Here is a 23,993-nt window from a genome sequence, read left to right as displayed (position 1 = left end):
AGAATATATGGATCAGCAACTGTAGATTTATTCATTCTGCTTCACTGAGATTGGACATTTTATCTTTTTTGTTAATTATTTAAACCCTTACGGCTACCCTGCATAACCAGGAAGAGACCTTCTGTGATACTTGGAAACCCTGACAATGCTTTGTCTATACTGATACCTACCTGCAGGAGGTTTCGCCATCTGGTTGACCTCCTGAGACTTTGGTTCGTGTGCACCAAGCGAGAAACCTTGCTCTTCTAGGTACTTGTTTTTTCTCACTCCTTTTAGTTGCTAATCTTCCTCTCTGTGCCTGTACTTTTTCCTCATGTGTCTGGTATACCTAGACCCTCCTTCCCACAACATCTGGCCTGCTACCCTCTTTCTTCTTTCCCCCCCTCTCCCCTTCTCCACCCTGTACACCTGGCCCAGTGTTGGGGAATTTCACCATGCAGTTATTTGACCTTATACATCCTCTGGGTCATACTGGTCATTGTGGTGTCAAGTGCACCCTGGTACTCTTTATTCCTTTTTTTTCCCCTTATACCCCAGCAAAAAGAAGCAGGAGCAATGCTGGAGGCAATTCACAACACACTCATTTTGAAAGCATGATTATTAAAGTGGAATGTTTGTTCTTTTGTTAAAGTACATTCATTGTTTTCAAACTGGTATAGGTAAAGTTCAACTTTCAGCCAGCAGAACTATACTGTAAATGGTACATTTGTTCTCGGCTTCTGAACACTAACCTCTGCTTTTGGCACAGATGTTTCACCATCAAAATTGTTTGCACACAAATGTACAATTCTTATAGATTTTATTATATGAATGACACTTTGAAAATTTGTCACACCAATGGCATGGCACAAAATTTTTAATACAGACAAACCTGCATCAAAATAACATGATCCAGAAAAAGAGACAAACAAAAACAGCACTGCTATTAACCAATACCTATATTTAACAGAAATACCAAACAAGCACTTTGACACAAAGAACAAATATAAAGAATATGTAAAACTGCTTTCTAACTACTCATAATTGTTTAAAACCTCCTTTACAGTGAAAAGAGACACTCAGAATTCAAATGTACAATCCAATAAAACGAGCTCTATTAATGCAGCTGAAAGTCGCCTTTTTATCCGCATTTGAACTTTCTGCTGTGTACATAAGTTTATCTGTTAAATATGACCACTTACAGTAAATACTTTATAAGAGAGCCAGCCTTTAATAAAATTCTATACAATCACAATGCATGTTTATATACAAAATAAAAGATTTATAAACAGAAGAGATGTTAGACCTCTACAGATCCACAATATCTGTTATCTGCAGTCTGACAGTATCACAGTAGAACTGCCCTTCGTTGTCTCCTCCACCAAAGATCAGCAATTCCTGAGGCCTGCAATCCTTACTTTCCTCTTTCCCACCAGGGAGGGTCAGCATAGAGTACCCCGCACGTGGAGAACGAGGCAATGATTTGTGAACCAAAGCAGTCCAAGTCTTTGTCACTGTAAGAGAAAAATAAACTTTCATTGGGCAATGTTTTCCAAATCTATTTATTTTACTATTCCACCTTACAATATCCAGTTTGGAAATAAATCTGAAAATATGCATTCACTGCCCTCAGCAGTACAGACATACTAAGGATTCGGTTGATGTTGACAAACACATTTTATTGATTGTTACTAAGGTGTTACCAATAGTTGAACCACCGGTGGCCTAAGGTTTCATGCACAAGCTGAAACAGTTGCAAGCATGAGATTTAATCCTTGCCGTCCATTCATTTTGAGTCAACTTGAGGCAAGAAAAAATATTTTGCTCACCAAATAAAATTTCATGTACAGTATAGCTAGGTATTACGGGACAGAGTTGCAACAGTTAAATTATCTTGATGTTGCATATGTACCGTATTTTTCGCTCCATAAGACGCACTTTTCCACGCCATTCACAAAGTACAGCGCTTCTCGCGCATGTGCAGTAAAGGGAGGACAACTCCGCGGGAGTGGGAGCGGGTACCTGTCAAATTCAGGTGCCCGCTCCCCCTCCCTCCCCAAAGGTCCGCAGTCTCTGGTCATCTCCTGTACTGTGTCCGCAGTTTCTGGTCATCGCCTGTACTGTGTCCGCAGTCTCTGGTCATCGCCTGTACTGTGTCCGCAGTCTCTGGTCATCGCCTGTACTGTGTCCGCAGTCTCTGGTCATCTCCTGTACTGTGTCCGCAGTCTCTGGTCATCTCCTGTACTGTGTCCGCAGTCTCTGGTCATCTCCTGTACTGTGTCTGCAGTCTCTGGTCATCTTCTGTACTGTGTCTGCAGTCTCTGGTCATCTCCTGTACTGTGTCCGCAGTCTCTGGTCATCTCCTGTACTGTGTCCGCAGTCTCTGGTCATCTTCTGTACTGATTCCACAGTCTCTGGTCATCTTCTGTACTGTGTCTGCAGTCTCTGGTCATTTTCTGTACTGATTCCACAGTCTCTGGTCATCTTCTGTACTGTGTCTGCAGTCTCTGGTCATTTTCTGTACTGATTCCGCAGTCTCTGGTCATTTTCTGTACTGATTCCTCAGTCTCTGGTCATCTTCTGTACTGTGTCTGCAGTCTCTGGTCATTTTCTGTACTATGTCTGCAGTCCATTGGTTCAGAATATTTTTTTTCTTTTTTTTCACCTCTAAAACCTAGGCGCATCTTATGGTCAGGTGCGTCTTATGGAGCGAAAAATACGGTACTTTAGAAATATGATGCAGTAGTTTAGTAGTAGTAAATTATTATTCAGCTTTTATCAAAGGTTTTCCCACCAAATTAAATTGGTTAATATCACAAAAGACAGAACATGGAAAATGCAAAAACAAGGGGCTAAAGTACATTAGTAATTAGAACCTTACTTTAGTGAGTTATCTAAAGCAACTGTCATTGGAAAAGCTCTGCTACAGGTATAACATGCAGGCAGGCTCTAAAATCTTCTTATTACAGCTGAACAGGCAAAGCTCTCGTACTTCAACATTGTCAGAACTTGCAAGCCTCTTCTTGCCTTCTATAAATTTCTTTTACCCAGTGAGGCTGCCAATAATCGGCTAAAAATTAGTGGGGGGCAGAATGAGGCCCGAAATTCAGTCATTACAAGTTGGTGTGGGAGGTTACTGCAAATAAGGCGCACTTTAAAGAAGTTCACCTTTTAAAAAAAATTACACATTGTTTTGCAGATAAAAACATATACATTTACTATTTATTTTTTCTTAGAAACCTGGAAAGCATTACACCCACGATCAGAAGATTGGAGGAGCAGTGTCAGGTTCCTGTCGGCTGTCAGTGCAGCGGTCTGTCCATACCTCCAATAAGGGCAGGCAGTTAGTTCACTGATTCTTCCTGGACTGCAGTAAGAGGATGCTCACCACCGCCCTTGCAGTCCATCGAGAACTACAAAGCATCGTCTGCAAAGGCTGTCGGTACTTGTAGTCTATTCATTTACAGAACTCTGAGCCCCACATGGTCTTGCTCTTTTCAAATTGTGACAGCAGGTGTGGGAAGAAGATCCCCGGCCGCTGTCACATGGGGGGGGCGGGGGTTGTTGATCAGGGGGAAAGCTACAGTAGTGGGAACATGTTACATGTTCTACCCCAAAAACAAGTGGAACATGTAACATGTTCCCAAAGGTGAACTTATCCTTTAAACCTGCAGCAGTTTTTTTTTTTTTGACTAGGTCTGTAACTTAAAGTGTTACTAAACCTACAAAACTAAAATCTGTTTGTATATGCAGTAAAGCATGCTTGTTATATTCACTGTGAAACCAATCGATCTGCTGATAGAACAGAGCCTAGGAGGCAAGCTGCACGTGCTGTTTCGTGTGTACTGCTAGAGTTTTTTTTTTTGTGTTTTTTTTTTTCTTGACAGTGCTTGTGATCAAAACAGGGCCAATCAGCGCTTTCCAGGCAGAAGGTCAGGGTCTTACAGCCTCACAGGACAATCAGGGGAGAATGAAAACTCCTCCTAAAAGCTTTAACCAGTGCACTGCTGGACACTGATATAAGTCTCAAGTGTGCTCTAACTGCTGATGCGAAACGGTATTTAGCAGTTTATATTTATCAAAAAAATTGCATTTCCATATTCTGTGTACAGTGGGAGAACAGATATAGTAAATGCAGGATCCGGGCTTTAGTAACACTTTAACCACTTCAACTCCGGAAGATTTTACCCCCCTCATGACCAGAGCATTTTTTGCTATTCGGCACTGCGTTACTTTAACTAGCAATTGCGCAGTCATGCAACACTGTATACAAATGAAATGTATATCATTTTTTTTCACACAAATAGAGCTTTCTTTTGGTAGTATTTGATCACCAGTGGGGTTTTAACTATATAAATGAAAAAGACTGAATTTTTTTTTATATTTTTATATATATATATATATATATATATATATATATATATATCTATATCATTTTTTCCCCATTATACAGCTTATCTTAATTAAAAAAATAATAGTTTCTTCATACATTTAAGCCAAAATGTATTCTTCTGCATGTCTTTGGGAAATAAAAAAAAAAAAACCCCAATTACTGTATACTATTTAGTCTGTAGGAAAGGTGTATATATTCCACAAACTATGGTAGGATCAGGGATTTTTCTTTTTTTGTGTAAACTCATTGATTGCTGGTACAATGAAGACCGTTGCACAAGAAATGCTTTGAACTTTCATGAATGGGTTAAGTTCATGACAGTTCAGAATACTAGTGATCTGTGACTGGCTACAGCTAATCACATTGTGCTGCGATTGGCCCAGGTACCATGGGATAGCAGTGGGCCAATCACAGCTCACTAGTACCAGAAGCAAAGCTGATATGAATGAAATTCAGTCATACCAGCTTTGTTGACATTGGAATCATGTGACTGCATAGCAATCACCAGATCTCAAATAACAGGATCCGCATTCTGCTGTGTCCATGCTGCCAAGTGTCAGTACAGGCAAAATAATGTACAGGTACGTTGCTTTGCCTGTACATGTCACCCGCCCGCAGTAAAAGTGCTGTGGGCGGTCAGCAAGTAGCTAATTTGCAGCAGGCTTTTTTCAATGTGCTGCAAATGAACTAACAGCAAAAAAGTAGTTGAAGTGACACTTTGAGACATTTTTTGTCTTGCAAATATCCTGCCCGGCAGGAAGCGCCACATGATGCGTTATCACTTTGTTAAATGAGAAGCCATCTTTGTTACCTTTTTGAAACAAGGGATTGGCTTTAGAGCTCATTTCTGCCAACTTCAGTCTTTATGCCCAATTCAAATGCCTCAGTTGCTTAAAAGCATACGCTCATCAGACAGGAAAACCGCAGCTGATGATCCTGTTGCCTTAAGTCAGGTCCCCAGCAAAGTGTAGGGGCACACAGAAGAGCTTTTTCCAGCTTACAATATCAGTATATGCTCTGTTATGCAACTCTCATGTTTGAAAGTTTAAAATGGCTAATGGGTTAATTTTAAACCCCTTAGTAGCAACAGTCAAACATTGGAAAATAAATAAAAGTAAAAAACAAGTCGCATTTTTACCTGTATTAAACATATGGGTGTCACTTAAGGCCTGATTCCCATCATAGCCTCCATGGATTAGGAACGACGTATCCGACATGGAGGCAGCTGAATGCCAGCTGAAAAGAAAAGCTATGTGATCAATTTATACATGTACATAAATCGAACATTTTATAACTAAAGTAACTTATTTAAAAATACTTTGTTTAGCAAACATGACACTGTCCATTGAAAGCCTACATGCTGACATTTATTTGTGCTTCTTCCACCATCAGTTCTGGCATCATTAGAAGTAAAGTTTTTGAAGTTTAATTTAGCGGTGATCTGGGTAACTATTGGAAGATACCAAGGATTGTAAAAATGTTATGTATATATTCCACTATTCAATTTACTGAATAACAAGAAGTGGAAATGCTAGTTTTTTGGGTCTTTTGTTTTTTCATTTTTCAGGGAAAGCAATTTAATGGGCATTTACAAAGCTATACCATACACAGGTATACTTATGAACCAATAAGAATTCACCAGCTACAGTACAAAGGGCTTTAAAGTAGAAATCCAGGTGGTTACATCTAACTAAGTTTAAAATTGCTTCCACCCCCCCTCCCCTCCCCTCCTAACTGACTTGTAATAGGAAGATGCTTATACTTACCTATTTTCAGGCCCTCCGGTCATTGGATCGACTCCCAGCGGCCGGCTTCAGGTTAGAAGAGGAAGAGCCTACAAGAGATGCCCCATAGTAAGCCTATGGATGACTTCACAGCCCAGGCATTCCATCCGTTGTAAGCACTCTTTCCTCTTCCCTTAAGGTAGCTGCTGCAGAGATCACATGACAGGACTGAAATGCTTTGAGAATAGGTATGTATAAGCATCTTCTTTCTACAGGGTAGTTAGAAGGGGAATGGGAGCCGTTCTAAGCTTAGTCAGATCTAGACTTAAATCCCACTTTAAGTTCTTTATACGAAGCAATGATCACAACTAAGCAGGTAACTGCACAAACTCATGTATGCACTGTGTCTACCCTTTTCTGTGTGATGCATGAACAGGAACATTGATAGATACACTACGACTTCTCAATATATTCAGATGGTTCCATCTTAAGGATGGGCACAGATTTAAATGTGCATTTAAAAGGTGGCATAAATGTCTACAACATGTTAACAATATCATCAAGAACAGACATGACCTTGTAAGAATTGGCAGCCTAAGGGATCCAAATTAGACACCTATTCAGAAAGCATACATTTTCTGTTTTGATTAAACTCACAATTCATTTGTGAATAGCAGTCGGTTTTTAATTTGCTTATAATACGTCCCTTTCATTTCTTTTCAGACAGCTAAAACCATGAAGCAATAATTATATATGAAAAGTTGTAATAAAAATGCCTGCTTGTAATACAGAGAAACTCAAGTATAGAGAAATCCGCACAAAAACCTCCACTGGGCAGATTCACAGAAATGCTGAATTTTACAGTTGTAACATCACTGCTTCTAGGAGATCAATTTTTTGCTCATTTTTTGTAAACAAATCTCCATGCATTGCCCATAACAGTTAGTTTCTTCATTTCATGTAACTGGAAAATGAAAATGGAAATGTGATTCCAAAAAAGGAAAAGCAGTTATGTCTTTGAGATATTTTCTTATGGGAGGCTCACGGAGACAGGTAAGTCCAGGCAGAATTACCAAGTTTTCCTTACCATCGACAACTGGGGGAGCTACCATTCACCTCAACTGGAGAGAATTCCATAAGTCCTGAAGCAAAGTAAAAAAGTTAGGAGTGAGAGCAACAGAAAACACACAGCAAATATTCGAAAATATTAACGTTTCAAATAAAAATGTTTAGCATTATTATTTATGTACCTAATACCAGGCAAGCTCGATATTTAGGCCCTTTGTGTTTTTAAACAGAAAATAACATACAAAGGGATTCAGACCCTGCCACTTTCCTCATTAGAACAATGCAAGCTGATTGTGTTCATGGAAAGTGGAATGGGAGTGACTTTTTAATTATCAGACAAACAGCTATTTCTTCTACAGAATAACAGTCTGCAACAAATTTTGGTTAAATTCTTGCAATGTACATAGTAACCCAGAGGGGAATGTTTTTTTACTCAACACTTGTGGAGTCATCCTTTAACCACTTGCCCTCCAGAGACTTTTGCAACCCCCCCCTCCCCCTTCCTTTCTTCCAGACCAGGCCATTTTTTGCAACACGGCACTGCGTCACATAAATTAAATTTGTCTTTTTTTTCCCCTACAAAAATAGAGCTTTCTTTCGGTGGTATTTTATCACCTCTGCGGTTTTGATTTTATTTTTTGTGCTATAAACAAAAAAAAGACTGACAATTTTGAATTGAAGAAAAAAAAAAAACAAAACAATATTTTTGACTTCTTGCTATAAAACATATCCAGTTAAAAAATTTTAAATCAAATTTCTTCATACATTTAGGCCACAATATATTCTGCTACATGTCTCTGCTTAAGAAAAAAAAAAAAAAAAAAAAGCCCAATCCATGTAAATTGGTTTATGTGAAAGTTATAGCATCTACAAATGGCAGTGTATATATGCTGGAATTTTTTATATTATAATATAATATATATATATATATATATATATATATATACACACACACATACTAGTAATGGTGGCGATTAGCGACTTATAGCAGGACTGTGGAGGGCATTCTTACACTGGGGGGAACTGACTAACTGCCACTGACATCCCAATGACACGAATACAGAGATCAGTGCTAATAAAAAGCACTGACACTGTACTAATGACACTGGGCAGAAAGGGGTTAACATCTGAGGCGATCAAAGGGTTAACTGTGTGCTGTTTTACATTATGTGCTGTGTGTGTTTTACTAGGGAGACATGCTGCTTTATATTTCTCTGCTGCGCAAAGAAATACTAAGTAGCATGTCCTTGCTGGCAGGAGAGAGACCTGTGTTGTTTACATAGGTCTCTCCCCTGTCAGCTTTGCCTGATGATCGCCGGTGGGGAATCTCTGACCGAGATCTGGTGATTGACATCCCTAGCCACCAGTGCAGACAAAAATAGGGAGGCATGCGTGTGCCCCCTACCCGAAAATGCAAATCACGTATACAGTGTATACATGCTTTTGTGCAGCCCTGCTGCCCTGTAGCAGTACTTCTACTATAGGGTGGCAGGCAAGCAACTAAAAATACTGGTGAAAGATCAACTGATGTAATTTACTCCATTCAAATTAAAGTATAAAGACCACTCATTTGAAAGTTTCTGGTGCTGCTCAAGGCTGGTTATAGATTTTAGTCACCCTGCCAGCAGAGAAAATAGAAGGGAGCAGCGTCCCAAGTTACTCCAAACACTTAGTAATGTGTGAGGGGGTGAACACTGCTCAAGACCAATCCCCAGGAGTCAGGCTACAACACCGTGTAGTGGATGGCCTCACCCACTGCTCTGGCCACGCCTCTGATGCATTTTGCCCCACCCATAGTGGGCTTGGTCACAGAGGCTTGGAGAACAGACAGCCCGAGAGCTAAATGTAGGTAGCCGTGAGAACAGGTGTGTGTGTGCAGGTGATGTGAAAAGAAGATTAGAGAAGAGGTAATGAAGAGACTAAACGAAAAAAAACCCTACATTTTTGTCATTAGATAGAGCTGAAGGATCATATTTGTAATAGAAAATATGGGGAAATTTGTGCAACCTGCACAAATGCTTGTGAAATTCATTCAACGAACGTTTAAAGTTACTTAAAGTGAAGTTCCACCTGGAAAAAAAAACAAAAGTCAGCAGCTACAAAAACTGTAGCTGCTGACTCTTAAAATACAGCCATTTACCTGTCCCTCAGTCCAGTGGTATCCTTACCACGGCTGGTTTCATCGGCCATCTTCTCTCCCTGGTGCTGGCATCTTCAGTGTGGGCACCTGGCTGTGACAGCTTGCGGCTTCACAGCCGGGTGCTCACTGCGCATGCACGGGAAGCACTGCGCTTTGTGAATGGCTCCATAGTCTTCTGGAACCTGTCACATGTCCCAGAAGACTACGAGGAGGACAACTTACAACTTCTGAACGCCTAGGCGATCGTAGCGGAAGTGGGTACCTGTCAAGTTCGGGTACCCCCCCCCCCCCCAAAGGTGCCAATCCTTAATGGGTAGCGGGGGACAAAGGCTTAAAGTGGAACTTCCCCTTTTGGGTGGAGTTCTGCTTTAAACACATAGAGGTCTATCTATAAACTATTCTGCAATATTTACAAAGCTCACTTACCCAGATCGAGTAGAAAGAGATCATTATAACACACTGGTGTGTCCCAACCTCCAAATATGTAAAGCTCCCTGTTTAATAAGCTGGCAGTGTGTCTGAAAACAAGGAAACAGGTCAGTTATACAGGCCTCTACTCTTAATATACAATTAAACATGGCAAACAATCATATAATGTTGTCTTGAATGACTTGAGAAAAAAAAAAAAAAAAAAAAGTGGATTTTTGTACTCACTGTAAAATAAGATTTTTAAGCTTACTATGAAACAATTTTCTTGGAGTCCTATTGAGGGACACAAGAATTCAGAATACAGATTATACTGATGCCTACATGTGCTTTAAGGCACTGGCAAATAGAAGAATTACAAATCCACCTTGTATACCCCTACTCTAGCCAGCATGCCTCAATTTTGTGAAAAAGCAGCACCCAATGTACACAGTTTGTACAACCCATGTCTCTCACTGAATTAAAAAAAGAAAAACACAACACTAGGGCAAAACAAACAAACAAACAAAAACCCAAAGAGGAGTTGCACCTCTGTCCTTCAATGGACTCCAAGAAAAAAAAAAAAAAAGTAATATTTACATGGGGCTGTGCTATAGTTTTGGACCTGGAAAGCATTCTGTAGTTAATACAGTACACTCTGGTCTGGAGAGCTCCACAATGAAGAGCACAGTGCCCGAAACGCACATTCCTAGGCTAACCCAACACGTCCAGTCAAGTGAGGTCAGAGTACAGCCTCCAAAGCTAGGCTGCGGAAATGCATACCCAGAGGTGCAGATAGCAACTATACAGACACCCGCTCAAACAAAGGTGTCCGTTTATGACACAGAGAATAGCTGCGATTCAACAGATCTCAGCTATTCTCTGGTCATTCATAGTTTATGACACTCAGGAGATCATGTCAGCCCTTCTCTGGAGATCTGTGTTCTCCCTCCAGATTCTCCAGCCCAGAGCTGGAGAATCAGAGGGACCGAAAACTAAGCAGAGATAGTTTACCTCTGTTTAGTAAACTGATCTTTTACTATAATCTCGAGAGATTATAGTAAAATGAGCCGTTTTTCAGAGTTTGTAGACCGTTCTCCAGCGTTTGGAGACCGTTCTCCCTTCGTTCGGAGAACTGCTTCATAAACTGCATTCACAGGAGAACTGTGTTCTCCGAGAATGCTGGAGAACTGAGCAGCGATCTATTACCGCTGGTTCACAAACGGACACCAAAGGGACTAAGGTCCTTGAGGAAAAATTCCACAAAGTAAGGAAGGCTAGCAAAAAATGAGCAGACCTGAAAAAACTATGTCCAACCTCCTAGGACACTAGCAAAAACTGAGGCATGCTGGGTAAAGGAGTAGTTATATGGGGCCTGGCTTAACATTTGTCTGCTTGTCAGTGGCAACAGTAATTTGATTTTCGATTTATAAACCTCAAACTTTCCATTATTTAAGCGACAGTATAACCTGACAGAATTTCTGTGTCCCTCAATGGGAGTGAAAGAGTCCATTAAGGGACAGAAGAAGTTAAAAACCTACAGGGGTTTCTGAAGAACGAACGTAGAAAAATCAAATCACACATACAGAAGATGGAGGGGATTTCACCAGGAGAGCCAGACCCCTTGCTATGTTTCTTGGGTCAGGACATATATGCACAATTTGCTGCAGAAATTCTTACCCTGAGCGAGCCAAAGGCTTTTTTCCTAAAACAATAGGCTGGTACCAGATTTCATGCTGAGGATCAAAGATGTATACTGAATCACTGCAACCATCTGGTTGAGGGTTTGGACGAGGGAACACCCCGCCATATACAAATAATTCTCCCCGAAACAGGGAACAAGAATGATAAGAGAGAGGAGGAACTTTTCCCTGGGCCTAGAGGAGAGAATAAAATTGCAATATTTATTTCAGTTTAAAAAAATTTGGCAAAAACAGGTAAAGGTATAAGCAGCAGACACATGTGCTCACTAACCTCAACACTTCTCCATCTCCAGGCCTCTGTATCCAAGATATGAACATCATTAAACCACTTCTTGTTTTTGGAACCTCCAAACACATAAATCCGGCGGCTTTCTGGATCAAAGACTGCAGTGTGACCTGTGCGTGCCTCTGGAGTAGAACCATCAGTCACTGCCTCCACAGGAGACCATGTGTTATTGTCTAAATTCATAAGAATAAATGTATTAGCCATATCAATAATCTAGCCACCTGCTTAAACCAAACAAAGAAAAAAAAACATTTTACGAAGCGTTTAATGTCACTCCACAAAAAAAGAAAAAAAAAATTAAACTACTGATGGCAAATGTGACTTTTGAGGCACAACATTTAACACTAAAATACTTGTTTTTATTACAAATAAAACATACAAATAAAACTCACTTCATTACAAAATCTTATAAAAACAATCAAGTACAACATTACAGCAGTGGTTCAACATATTGGTGCATCATTTCTCAAGCTACTGATTCTCTATGGCCTAACGCGTTTCCTGGACTTAGTCCACTTCTTCAGGAACTGTCAGTTTGTTTATGCACAAAAAAAAACAAATCTAAACAAAAATAAATCATAAATTTTTAAAAAGGTATATTACATCATCCCGTTATACATTAAAATTGGGTGACACTCTCAGAGCACGTACAGTGGTGGGGGAAGGCCTAGAGCAAGAGACTAATGGGGAACCAAGTCAGCGCACCAATTCCACACTCATCCCTATTATATAACATTTCACAAGCAAATATTTATCAGGACTCATCGAACAGAAAACAATACTGAAAATACTTCAAGATAGAAGAGCCAATTATATTCTAAAAATGAAGATTAAGGTATAACATAACAAGGTATAACATAATACTATAATATGATATACCTTAATTTTATTTTTAGAATATAGTTGGCTCTTCCATCTTAAAGTATTTTGAGTAATCTTTTCTGTTCAATGACCCCTGTAAAGAAACTAGCATATACTACAGGCAGGGGTGTAATTAGGTTTTGTGCTGCCTTAGGCAACACAAAAACCGCCCTACCCTTCCCAATGCACTCCCACTATCTCCAGTACACCAACATTCGCTGAGCAGAACTTGTTGGTCAGCCACATTTTTCTGTGAAGGTGTCAGTGGTATGAGAGGTGAGAAGGTGTCATTAGTGGTATGAGAGGTGAGAAGGTGTCATTAGTGGTATGAGCATTGTGAAGGTGTCATTAGTGGTATGAGTGGTGTGAAGGTGTCATTAGTGGTAGGAGCAGTGTGAAGGTGTCATTAGTGGTACGAGCAGTGTGAAGGTGTCAGTTAGTGGTACGAGCAGTGTGAAGGTGTCAGTTAGTGGTACGAGCAGTGTGAAGGTGTCAGTTTGTGGTAACAGTGGTGTGAAGGTGTCAGTTAGTGGTATAAGCGGTGAGAAGGTGTCAGTCAGTGGTATGAGTGGTGTGAAGGTCAGTGATATATGAGTCAGTCACCTGGCAGTCCCAGGCAGTATCTATCAGCTCCCCCCCCATAGTATACATGGTATACATAGTAGTAGGATGGAGATCACTCACCAGGCCCGGTGGAGGGGTAGAGGCCGGGGGGGGGGGGGGGGATTTTGGGTTGCGGGTGCATGTATTGCCGGTATGTCTCCTCTTCACAGCCACATTTCTCTTCCCATTTCCACCTCTGTGACAGCAACTTAGCCCCGGCCCTGCACAGCTTGCTTGGATTGTAGTTCTCCTGTGGAGGCGGTGGGTTGGAGGCAGGGGAAGGACTACAACTCCCGGCATGCAGTGCACCCGGCCAGGCTGTAGGCAGCTCTGAAGGCCGGTGCTCCTGGAGCTCTCCACTGTGTGGTGGGGAGCTGGGGCTGGGTGATGGTCCCGGAGGACGGTACTGGCACCAGGGAGGCCTGATACTCCCAAGTCTTCATTGCATCCCTCAGTGCGGGGTCTGCTGTAGTAAGTGACATATCACTGACATCCCTTCTTCCAGGGGACGGCGCCACCCCCCCCTGAAAAATGCCGCCCAAGGCAAACAGCTTATTTGCCTCACAGCAATTACGCCTCTGCCTACAGGTAGATTTGCTGTATATGTTTTTCCCCCTCCCTTTTGAGTAGCTCCAGGCCACTGGATAACATTGTATTATATTCAGGTTGGAGGCTCAATCTTCCTGGTGAATTTGTAATTTATAATATATGTTCTTGTGAAATCTTATATAACTGGGAGTAGTGCGGGGTTGTGGGTAGTGGACTAGTGATTGGGTCCTTTATAAGGCTCTTGCCCTAGACCTTCCCCACCACTGTACGCGCTCTGAGAGTGTCACCCAATCTTAATATAAAACGTGATGATGTCATAAACCTTTTTCCTTCAAATTTTTTGCTAATTTTTTTGTTTATAGTGCAAAAAAATAAAAACCCCAGTGGAGATTACATACCACCAAAGAAAGCTTTATCTGTGTGAAAAAAAATTATAAAAATTTCATATGGGTACAATGTTGCATGACCGTGCAATTGTTATTCAAAGTGCAACAGCACTGAAAGCTGAAAATTGGCCTGGACAGGAAGTAGATAAAAGTGCCTGGTAGGCAAGTAGCAAAGTTGCAGTGAGAAGGAGCAAAGCAAAAACTCAAAACACACACACACACACACCAAACACTTTTAAAGCAAAAATTAATTCCAAATTATGTTTACCTGTTTTAAGCTTCCACATCGAATCCTTACAGAACTGCATGCGTGTGCCTTGTCCCCCTATCAGTATCACGGTTTCAGGATCAGCAGGGCATAAAGCATGTCCCCAACGTCCTGATGGGACACCTAAGTATGAAAACATGGAAGCTGTTTAGCTGAGTGAATTTTGCAATTTAAGTCCTGACCACAGCTTTTATACCTATATAATTTCATGTTCTAGAAGGCTAAAAGCATAAACAGGGGAACTCAATCATATATTTCTTCTTGGTTTCAAAACCGAGTGCCATATTTAAAAGATCCCTTACATACCTGAAACACCAACAGTTGCTTTGGCAACAGCTAATGGCTTGGTCGATGGAGCACTTTTGCTGTTCCTATTCTTCGGTTTTGCTGTATCACCTTTAACAAGCCCCTTGTTGGGACAAATGTTCTCTTCTTCGCTCTTCAAACGTTTTCTCTTTCTGCTTTTTTGGTTTGGTCCATTGTTCTTATGGTGTAGCTAAACCCAAGAACAAATGTTTAATATACTGCAGCTTTCCAGTCCTTAAAAAAATGGAACGTCACTCACTCAGTCAACATTGACTATTTTTAATCCTTATGCTGCTAGCATAGTAAACAAATAAGAAAGTAGATGATAATCACTTGTTTTAAATTTTTTTTTTTTACATCAGCTTCTTCCTGGTATAGGCATATGACATCATACATCCCTGGTGCCTTCAGGAGGGAAGGAAGCGTTTTTCTGAGCCAAGCACACCCTCCTGCCTGCATGTATGAGCTAAGGGCAGATGGATTCCAGAAAGTTAATGATACATGAATCATCTGCCCTTACTTAAGATGGCCATGGCCAGGAATGCAAGGAGTTGTTCGAGGTGATTTTTCAGCAAAACAAAGTATGGAGACATGGATGGATGGCGCAGTTTGCTTTGAATATTAACAATGAATTAAAATAGTGTTTTTGGTTTCTGGTGCTCAGGTACACTACTTTCGCTTTAAATGTGGTGGCTGCATTAGTTTTTCCTTTTCACTCATTGAGCAGTATATACGGAAGCGGTATCACATTAGGACAGAGCACGTGTTAGGACTACAGGACACATCCTCTTCTCCATCTCTATAACATATATGATGGGTTTTGTAGGTCACACAGATGAACTGGGTGCTTGAAGGAACACTGCGAAGTGTGCTGGAACTTGCAAGCTCACCAAATTTCTGGCAGAATCAACAAGTGATTTTTGTGCACTAACCAAAAAAATGGAGAAAATAAGTTCAGTCAAGGTTTACCTACTCTTTTAAAACTTATAATAACACAGCGCATAACATAAATGTCTAAATAATATACAATAAATGTGAGTTCATTCAAACTAGTGCTCCATGCTCATGTTTTCCAATCTTCAATTTAACGTGCTCAGTTTCATATATCCTCCTTAAAAGTGTCTTGGTGCTCAAACAATTCCAAAAAGTACTTGGTGACCCCTGCCCCTATTCGCTCCTCATTCACCAGATCAGGTGGACTCTGTTTTTAGGGCACAAGAGTCAAAAGCACTTTTTTCCTGGTGAGGTATGCCAGCAGCGTTCTGGAATCACAAAGAGACACTGCACCTCTGTATATGTTACCTGCATTTAATGGTTCATACATTGTAAGTGTATTTTTAACCTTTTATTTCAGATAAATATAATTACTACACTATGAGAGTTCTCTCTCCGCCCCTCTGGCTTAAATTCTGGGAAGTGGGATTTGTCAGTAAGCTCAGTTCTACACTCACCATATTGGAATACGGATAACATTGGGAAGGAGTCCTGGAAATACCCAAGAGGCATACCTCGTCAAAAAAAAAAGGGCTTTTGACTCTTGTGCCCTAAAAGCAAAGAGTCCACGTGACCTAGTGAGTGAGGAGTGAATAGGGGCAGGAGTCACCAAGCACTTTCTGGAATTGTTTGAGCACTTTTAAAAGAGTATATATGACACTGAGCACGTTACATTGACGATTGGTTGGAAAATATGGGAACGGAGCACTATTTTGAATGAACTCATATTTAAGGGGAAGTTCCACTTTAAGGACTGCCCTCCTGCTCCCCATTAAGGATTGGCACCTTTGGAGGATGAGGGAGTGGGTACCCGAATTTGACAGGTACCCGCTCCCACTTCCGGTCCGATTGCCTAGGCGATCGGAAGCGGAAGGTGTCGTCCCTGTAGTCTTTTGGGACACGAGTCAGGTCCCAGAAGACTACAGGAGCATTCATAAAGCGCAATGCTACTCACGCATGCGTAGTGGGTACTGGGCTGTGAAGCAGCAAGCAGTCACAGCCAGGTGCCCACGTGGAAGATGCCAGCCTCCTGGAATACAGGACGGCCGGTGAAACGAGCTGCGGGGGACACACCATGGGACCAAGGGACAGGTAAGTGGCTGTTTTTTAAAAGTCAGTAGCTACAGTTTTTGTAGCTGCTGACTTTTATTTTTTGACAGCGTGAGTGGAACTCCACTTTAATGTACATTTAGACATTTATGTTATGCGCTGTGTTATTTTAAGTTTTGAGAGTCACAGTGATAATTAATTGAACAGCAGCATTACTTTATTTTTGTAGTACAGTTCAAATCACTGGAGCACGGGTGAATTGTTGTTTGTTTTTATCTACACTTTAACACAAGCCTTTTTAGGCCATTTCCCTTCAGGGACGGTTAGTCCTTTCTCACCGTTTCGTTTTATACTTGGATGCATCCTACTTTATTTATTTAATAAAAGTATCATTTTACCATGCTACACTATGGGCAGCTTTTTGTTTTGACCCCATGTGGGGAGTATTATTTCTCTAGACGCCCTTAGTACCCTGTTCATCCAGAGAGGGAACCTCCTGTCATCTGAAAGCAGCACCCATCCATCCCTAAAGGGGACCTCTGAAGCATCAATATCTTAATCCCTGGACCCCAACCATCCTGAGAGGGGGCTTTTCATCCGCTGACCCAGATGGCTACCTGATGACAGCAGGATATTATATATACTGCACATTAATAGTGCACGTCCGGTGAGTGCGCATTTCTCCTATTCATACATACACACATATATATATATATATATATATATATATATATATATATATATGGCACAAGCATCGGTCTGAAGCTGTGAGGACTTTTTCTCATTATCCAACCATCCCTATGGATTTTTTGCACATATATATATATATATATATATATATATCCTCTTATATTTGCTACATATGATTATTTGTCACCTTTCATATGAATTTGGCATACTAATTTTTATTTATCTATTTTATTGGTCAAACATTCATTGTGTATTCAGAATATCTCACTTAACTTCCTATTAATATCAGCGCTGCACTATTTATTGTTATTTTGATTAAGGATTCTGTTTGGTTGCCTTGAGTGTACAGCTGCTTACTTGAAAAGAGCTCACTTTGTATCTTATTTTATTAAACACTCCACATTGCTCTCTATAGAGCGGCAAGTGTAAACTGACATGTGTCCATTTAAACCAACCTACATCCACTCCGATCCTGTTCACTAAAAAAGACAGATGGGGATCTGCATCCGTCTGGCTGATCGGATTGGATGACCTTTGGATGGAAACGGACAGGCAGGCTAAGAGGACATAGACTTGTCATACGCTTGCACAGCGGGTAGATCCCCTACTGACCAATCGGGTCCGCCCCGTTTGAAAAGGGCCTTACTGTTTTTTAAAACCTCCTCAGCAAAGTGGCCAATTACATTTTCCCAAAGGCAATGACCTCCCGTAGTGCAGGATCTTCCTGTAGACTTGAATGGGGCCTTACTTCAGTTGTAGAGTTGACGGATTCAAGTCTATAGGAAGTTATGTGCACATTGTGACCAACTAAATGCAGAGTTTGCAGGGCTCTCCCTCATCAATCCACAGCAGCCAGTACTATCTAAGCTCCACTCTTTGGATCTGATAGACCTTAGGAGTACACACAATGCACTGTATATACAGGGGAGCCATTGTTAAGACAAAATTGGCAGAAACATTTTTTAAAAAGGTGTTTTTGAATCCACTGTAGTATGATTTTACAGACCATCTAACAGGGTCATTAGACAGACATTCCTGGAGCCTATGCTCTTTCTCCCTCTGCTTTTCCTATATCATCAATTAGGTTCTCACTTCTGAGAAAAAATGAATTTGATTTCTGGTGGTCAGAAAATGTTTAGTACCAGCATCTTTTTCAGGCTTGCTGCGTATGAACCTTGCAATGCATACTACAGAATAAAAAGAAAGCACATTCCATACTCAAAACTACCAGAAAAAGAAAATAATCTGGACTAGTGTAGTACAGAAATGACTGGATAAAAACTAAGCAGGTAGGATCTTTTAGAATTATTCTATATTGTTTTATAAAGGAAATAGGCCACTGACAAACAGCTACAACTGGGAGAAGTTGCCCTCTTGACCCAGTAGAAGTGTCAAGCTTGCGTTTTTTGTTTTTTTTTTAATTGTTGTAGACATGTTATTCATAATCATAAGACAATGAGACAGCCATTTCTTTTCTCCTATAGGTGTTAATCAATATCATAAGACGATGAGGTAACTATCATATGATGAGTTAGTCATTAGATGTGTTCCATTAATATAAGGTTCCATATACACTGCAGCTGATAAACTCACGTTTAGGTTTTCTGCGTTTTTTTCAGCAGCCCTTGAATTCTCCCTAATGTTTTCCTATGTGTCCATGTACACTATGTCATGTACAGGCAGTTGAGTTTACAGTCATTTTTTTGAATGCACTAAACTTGCATTTAGGAGTAGATTTTATCAGCGTTTCAAACACCAAACGCTTGTAAACGCGGCTAACCGCGTTTCTAAGCGTTTGGAAACATTTTTTAACTCTTCCATTTCCAGAGCCTTCTTTCATCATGAAAAATGCATGCAAAGCATTTTCCTGGTACTCAAATGGATCAGGTACACCATACTTTGAGGTTTTGCATGAAAGAAAAAAGGTTAGGCACTGCTGCAATAATTTCTGCACAGAAATTAGCTGGAACACATAGAAGCACCACAAAAAATAAAAAAAAAATAAAAAAAAAAGAAAGACAGCTAATCTTAACAAATACTGCTCTCTCTGCTTCTGCTCTCTATCTTTCTCTCAAAAAGTCTGAAATAGGTAATTTTTTACTGTTTTTCAATGCATTCTGGGCATTTTGGAAGGTCTCCTGAAGTTATCTTTAAAAAACGCTCCTAAACGCAAACGTGCAGAAACGCAGTATGCAGACGCAACTAAAAAGACGGTTTTTTAACCTACATTTTCCAGCAGTCAGTTTCCATCATTCAGAAGTGTCCCGTGTACATGGAGTCTAACTGTTAAGTGGCAAGAAAAGTTGTATCTAGTTCTCAATGCAATGAGCTTCACTGATTAAGCCAGAGTGGATGACAATAAAACTGCCAGTCTGAGCAAGACTGAGTGTGGTCTGCCATCCTGTTTGGATACCAGAACAACCCATTTTAAAATCTTGTGTTCTCACTTTGACTGCAATGTACCTATAAAAACCATAGTTTTCATCCACCCATATTCTTACCTGCCCTTGTACAAGGATGGTGACATGTAGCTTGGAGTCCTCCAACATACAGTTTAGATCATTACATGAATCACAGTCCCAGAGGAAACACCTGCAGTACAAGATACATTTATCAAGATCATGGAAAAAATTGCATTTTTGCACTCACCATAACATCCTTTTTTTTGGTGTCATTGAGGGGCAAAGGAAGTCCATCATCCTTGGGTTATACTTTTGTTTTGAGAACTGGACTCTGATGAACAAAGAAAAAACTTCTTCCAACTACCAGCTTGCCAACTAGTACCAAGTGCATGATCATAAACACAGAGGGCCTGTGTCCCTTAGACAAAAAAAGTTTTTTACAGTGAAATCCTATTTTCTTTCTCATCAATTTAGGGACACAGGAAATCTATTACCTTCAGGGTATCCACAAGCAGTCCGGCTGAGGGGTGGGCAACACAACAAAAAATTGCCAACAGGCCCAAAGATAGAAAAACTGGGGACTGCCAGCAGCTCAAAAGTCACCTGAATAATTTAGACCCAAAGCTGACATCACAGGTATATATTATGTTTTCACTTTTTAGGGGAGAGGAGGGGGGTTACAACCACTTTAAGGCGAACCGAAGTGGGTTTTTCCAGTTCCCAAAGAGGAAGACCTCGAAAAACAGTTGCTATGGAAGATCTTTGAAGCTGCAGGGGCTCTGAAAGACCCAAAACTGGAAACAGCAGTCCGGTCCAGGCATCTGGGTGGAATTGGACTTTAAAGTCAGAATCTTTTCAGAGCCTGGACCAACTGAGTGAAAACAGGTCACAGGCATGCAGAATGAAGTGCACTCCTGTGATCCATAGAATAATAATAGGAAAAATAGCTTTGGAAATATTTCTCCTTTAAGATGACACAAAACACACGTCACCAGAAAAATCTGTCTAGAAACAGTCATGATGCAAGCCACTTAAGATCAGGAAATGAGACAAGGCCTCAGATACTCATGATACCAAGACGTCCGGTAGCAAGTAAGGATCAGATGGCCAGAGGTGACCAAAGTCACTGCAGGCAGGCTGTAGGAACAGATGGAGAATTAGAGTTTCACATGGCTCTTTGCAGACCAAGAGCAGAAGTGAGGAGGTGCTTCCTAGTCAATGAATGGTGGGAGAAAGAACTCTGAGCATGTCACACTCCACTCACACAATGTACTACTTCCGGGTTTAGCATGCGTGCATGAGCCCCCCCACCAACTGTGATTGTACACAGCGGGAGCCTGTCTGCAAGTCCCGGCCAATGATTCATGCCCAGGATCTGCTGATCGACTGTGTCCAATCACAACCCAGAGTCCTGTGTTGACATTCAATACAGGGCACTGTACACAGGGATCAATCCCACAGGCATGAGAAACAGAGATCTCGGAGTAAAAGCAGCATATAATACAAACATTACAGACTGGTAGGCACACATTTAACCCCTTGATAGCTCTAGATGTTAACCCCTTCCCAGAAAGTGTCATTAGCACAGTGACAGTGTATAGTATTTTTACTGATCACTGTATTAGTATCACTGGTGATGTCAGTGACAGTTAGTCCCCCCTAGCGTCAATATCAGACTGCCCACCGCAGTCCCGTTGGATTTTGTTAAGGACACCACTTATGCAAACATAATGCAAATGGTGTCCTTAGCAGTATAAGTTTTCAGCTTTTAAATATATTAGCTTTGCCAAAACATTTTATTATGTGTGTTGTTCACTTATACCCAAGAAGGAATTTATTATTATTAATAATAATATTATGATTACTGAACTTGATCTTAAAGCGGAGTTCCAGCCCTTTTTGTGTTAATTAAAAGTCAAAACCTTTTATAAACGCACACTCACCTGTCCCAGGGTCCAGCCATGTGCTCAACTGCACCGTCCCTTCTCTCCCTGGCTCCGGGATCTCAGCTGTGGGCACCATGCTGTGGCAGCTTGTGGTTTCACAGCTGGGTGCCCAATGCGCATGCGTGAGTCGCACTGAGCATCCTGATTGGTTCGGCAGTCTTCTGGGACTTGTGAAGGTTCGCGGGAGGAAGGAGGGGGGGGCCGAAATTCTGGCTCACTTTGCCGCAGCAAACTGAGCCGGATGTGGGAGCTGGTACCTGTCAAAACCAGGTATCCACTGCCCACCCCCCCCCCCCCCCCAAAAGGTGCCAAATATGGCACTGGAGAGGGGAAGGAGGCAAACAAGCACAGCTTCCACTTTTAGGTGGAACTCCGCTTTAAAACTGATCTCCACATTTCATTTAAATTGACTACCGGGTACTTTCACCCCCTTCCTGCCTAGGCCAATTTTCAGCTTACACCTTGAATGACAATTGCACGGTCATTAATACATTTTTTTCTTTTTTATTACTTTTTTTTCTTTTACACACTGTGACACAGAGCAATATAAAATGTTACCATAGTAACATTGCACTACGCTGGGGAAGTTATCAGGAGTTTTTTTCTTTTGGAACTCTGCTTTAAAGAACGTGTAAACAGAAGACCAGGTGGCAGTCTTGCAAATCTGGAAAACTTGATTGATGTTGAAAAGACCAAGAAACACATATATAGTACAGTATGCCTTGACAAGAAACACTGAAATCTCATCCTTGAGACCATAAGCTTGGATGATGATATTTATGAGCCACCTAGATGGTGTACCCCATGGGGAAAAAGGGAATTCAGAGTTCCAACAGGAAGCAGTGGCTGAAAGACTTTCACAGCCTGCACCACATCAAGACAATGGAGGGAAAATTCCTGTTGGTGGACTGAAGCCAAACAGAGGGACAGAATAATGATTTCCTGGTTGAGGGATAAGGTAGAACCTATCTTAGAGGCAAGAATGAAGTGCTGGAACTCAATCCCACTTTTATCATATAAGGAACCCTTTATGGTTCTGCCCAAGGACAGACTATCAGCTCTGACACTAACCTTGCAGAGTTAATGGTTAAAAAACATCATTGTGGATGAGAATAGAGGGATGTCTCTAAAAAATTCAAAACACAGTTTCTGAATCACAGGGAAATTCAGATCCCAAAAAGTCACAGGGGAAAGGTTAGAGGGAGCTACATTGGAGATCCAATGTATAAAAGTCTTAATCAGAGTGTAAGATCAACAGTCTCTGAAACAAAAGAGTCAGAGACCAGACCCTTGATAATGCAGAGAGCCAGATGATGATCCAGACCCAAATGTAGGTAGAAGAGAATATGTCCCACTAAGAAACGCCTAGAGTGGATGTCCTGAGATTCACACCAAGTGAAGAAAGTCTTTCATTTCTGACAGACCTTGTGAGAAGTAGATTTTCTAGCTTTTAGAATTGTAGGAATCACAGACTCAGGATGTCCCTGTCCCTCAGAACCTGGGTTTCAAAGTCCATGGCAGCAACGCAAGCAACCGTGAAGTAGATGGCAAATCTGTCCTTGAGACAGAAGATTTTGATGATCCAGTAGAATCCACGGAGCATCCCCGAGGAATCTTACCAGGTTGGCATTCCACATCCATCTAGGCCACGCTGGAGCTTTGTATATAGCTCACCAAGAATGCCATGCACTTCTATCCCGCGAAGCAGATAAGGAAGAACATTCACAGGAGGACAGACATAAATCAGAGTGTGCTGATACCACAGAACAACTTGAACATCCACTGCTTCTGCTGGAAAAGCCTTGTACCTGGAGACAAACCCATTTATAGTTTGTTGTTTACCTGGAAGCCAAGCAGTTTACATCCAGCACTCCCCAACTCAGAAACAGGTCCTGGAACACCTCCAACATATACTGTAGGTTAGCTCTTCCGGGTCCACAAGAGTTAACAGGGAGGAAACAGACATCTCACAGTAGCAAGAGAGCTGGACCGAATCCTGTTTTGGGCAAAACGTCACATTCCAGCTGTGTCAGTCATGTACATTACAAATGTGGACAACTTGTAGGCACACTTCCTCTGCTAATAAGAATTTAGGAGGAGCAAACAGCTAAAGATGTTTCCAATCTCCATAGTAAAACAGTTGGAAAATCAGGTGCAAAGGGAAATTCTTTGCAATCTTAGGAATTTTAAATGACCTAAAGCAGGAAACAGCACTGGTAGAAACGACAGGTGGATCCTCTA

The 23,993-nt window shown here is 41.1% G+C and overlaps 1 protein-coding gene across 1 annotated transcript in view; it reads right to left on the bottom strand.

The window, feature by feature from the left end:
* Positions 1-782: 782 nt before the first annotated feature.
* The window catches only part of LOC149446180 (kelch domain-containing protein 1-like), a 38,253-nt gene continuing 15,042 nt past the window's right edge, over positions 783-23,993 (bottom strand). Inside the window, exons 3-11 of the mRNA XM_089652801.1 lie at positions 19,906-19,996; positions 14,672-14,861; positions 14,366-14,488; positions 11,684-11,871; positions 11,390-11,586; positions 9,731-9,822; positions 7,184-7,238; positions 5,511-5,608; positions 783-1,493 (exon numbers count right to left, since the gene is read on the bottom strand). Of these exons, the coding sequence (XP_089508927.1) occupies positions 1,288-1,493; positions 5,511-5,608; positions 7,184-7,238; positions 9,731-9,822; positions 11,390-11,586; positions 11,684-11,871; positions 14,366-14,488; positions 14,672-14,861; positions 19,906-19,996 (1,240 nt within the window). The 3' untranslated portion in view covers positions 783-1,287. The remainder of the gene's footprint in view (positions 1,494-5,510; positions 5,609-7,183; positions 7,239-9,730; positions 9,823-11,389; positions 11,587-11,683; positions 11,872-14,365; positions 14,489-14,671; positions 14,862-19,905; positions 19,997-23,993) is intronic.

This window comes from Staurois parvus, unplaced genomic scaffold, assembly GCF_062004578.1.
Source record: "Staurois parvus isolate SC_StPar_1 unplaced genomic scaffold, SC_StPar_1.0 ptg000694l, whole genome shotgun sequence".
NCBI lineage: Eukaryota > Metazoa > Chordata > Amphibia > Anura > Ranidae > Staurois > Staurois parvus.
The sequence above is the reverse complement of the archived record's forward strand: the minus strand, read 5'-3'. Positions and strand labels throughout refer to the sequence as shown.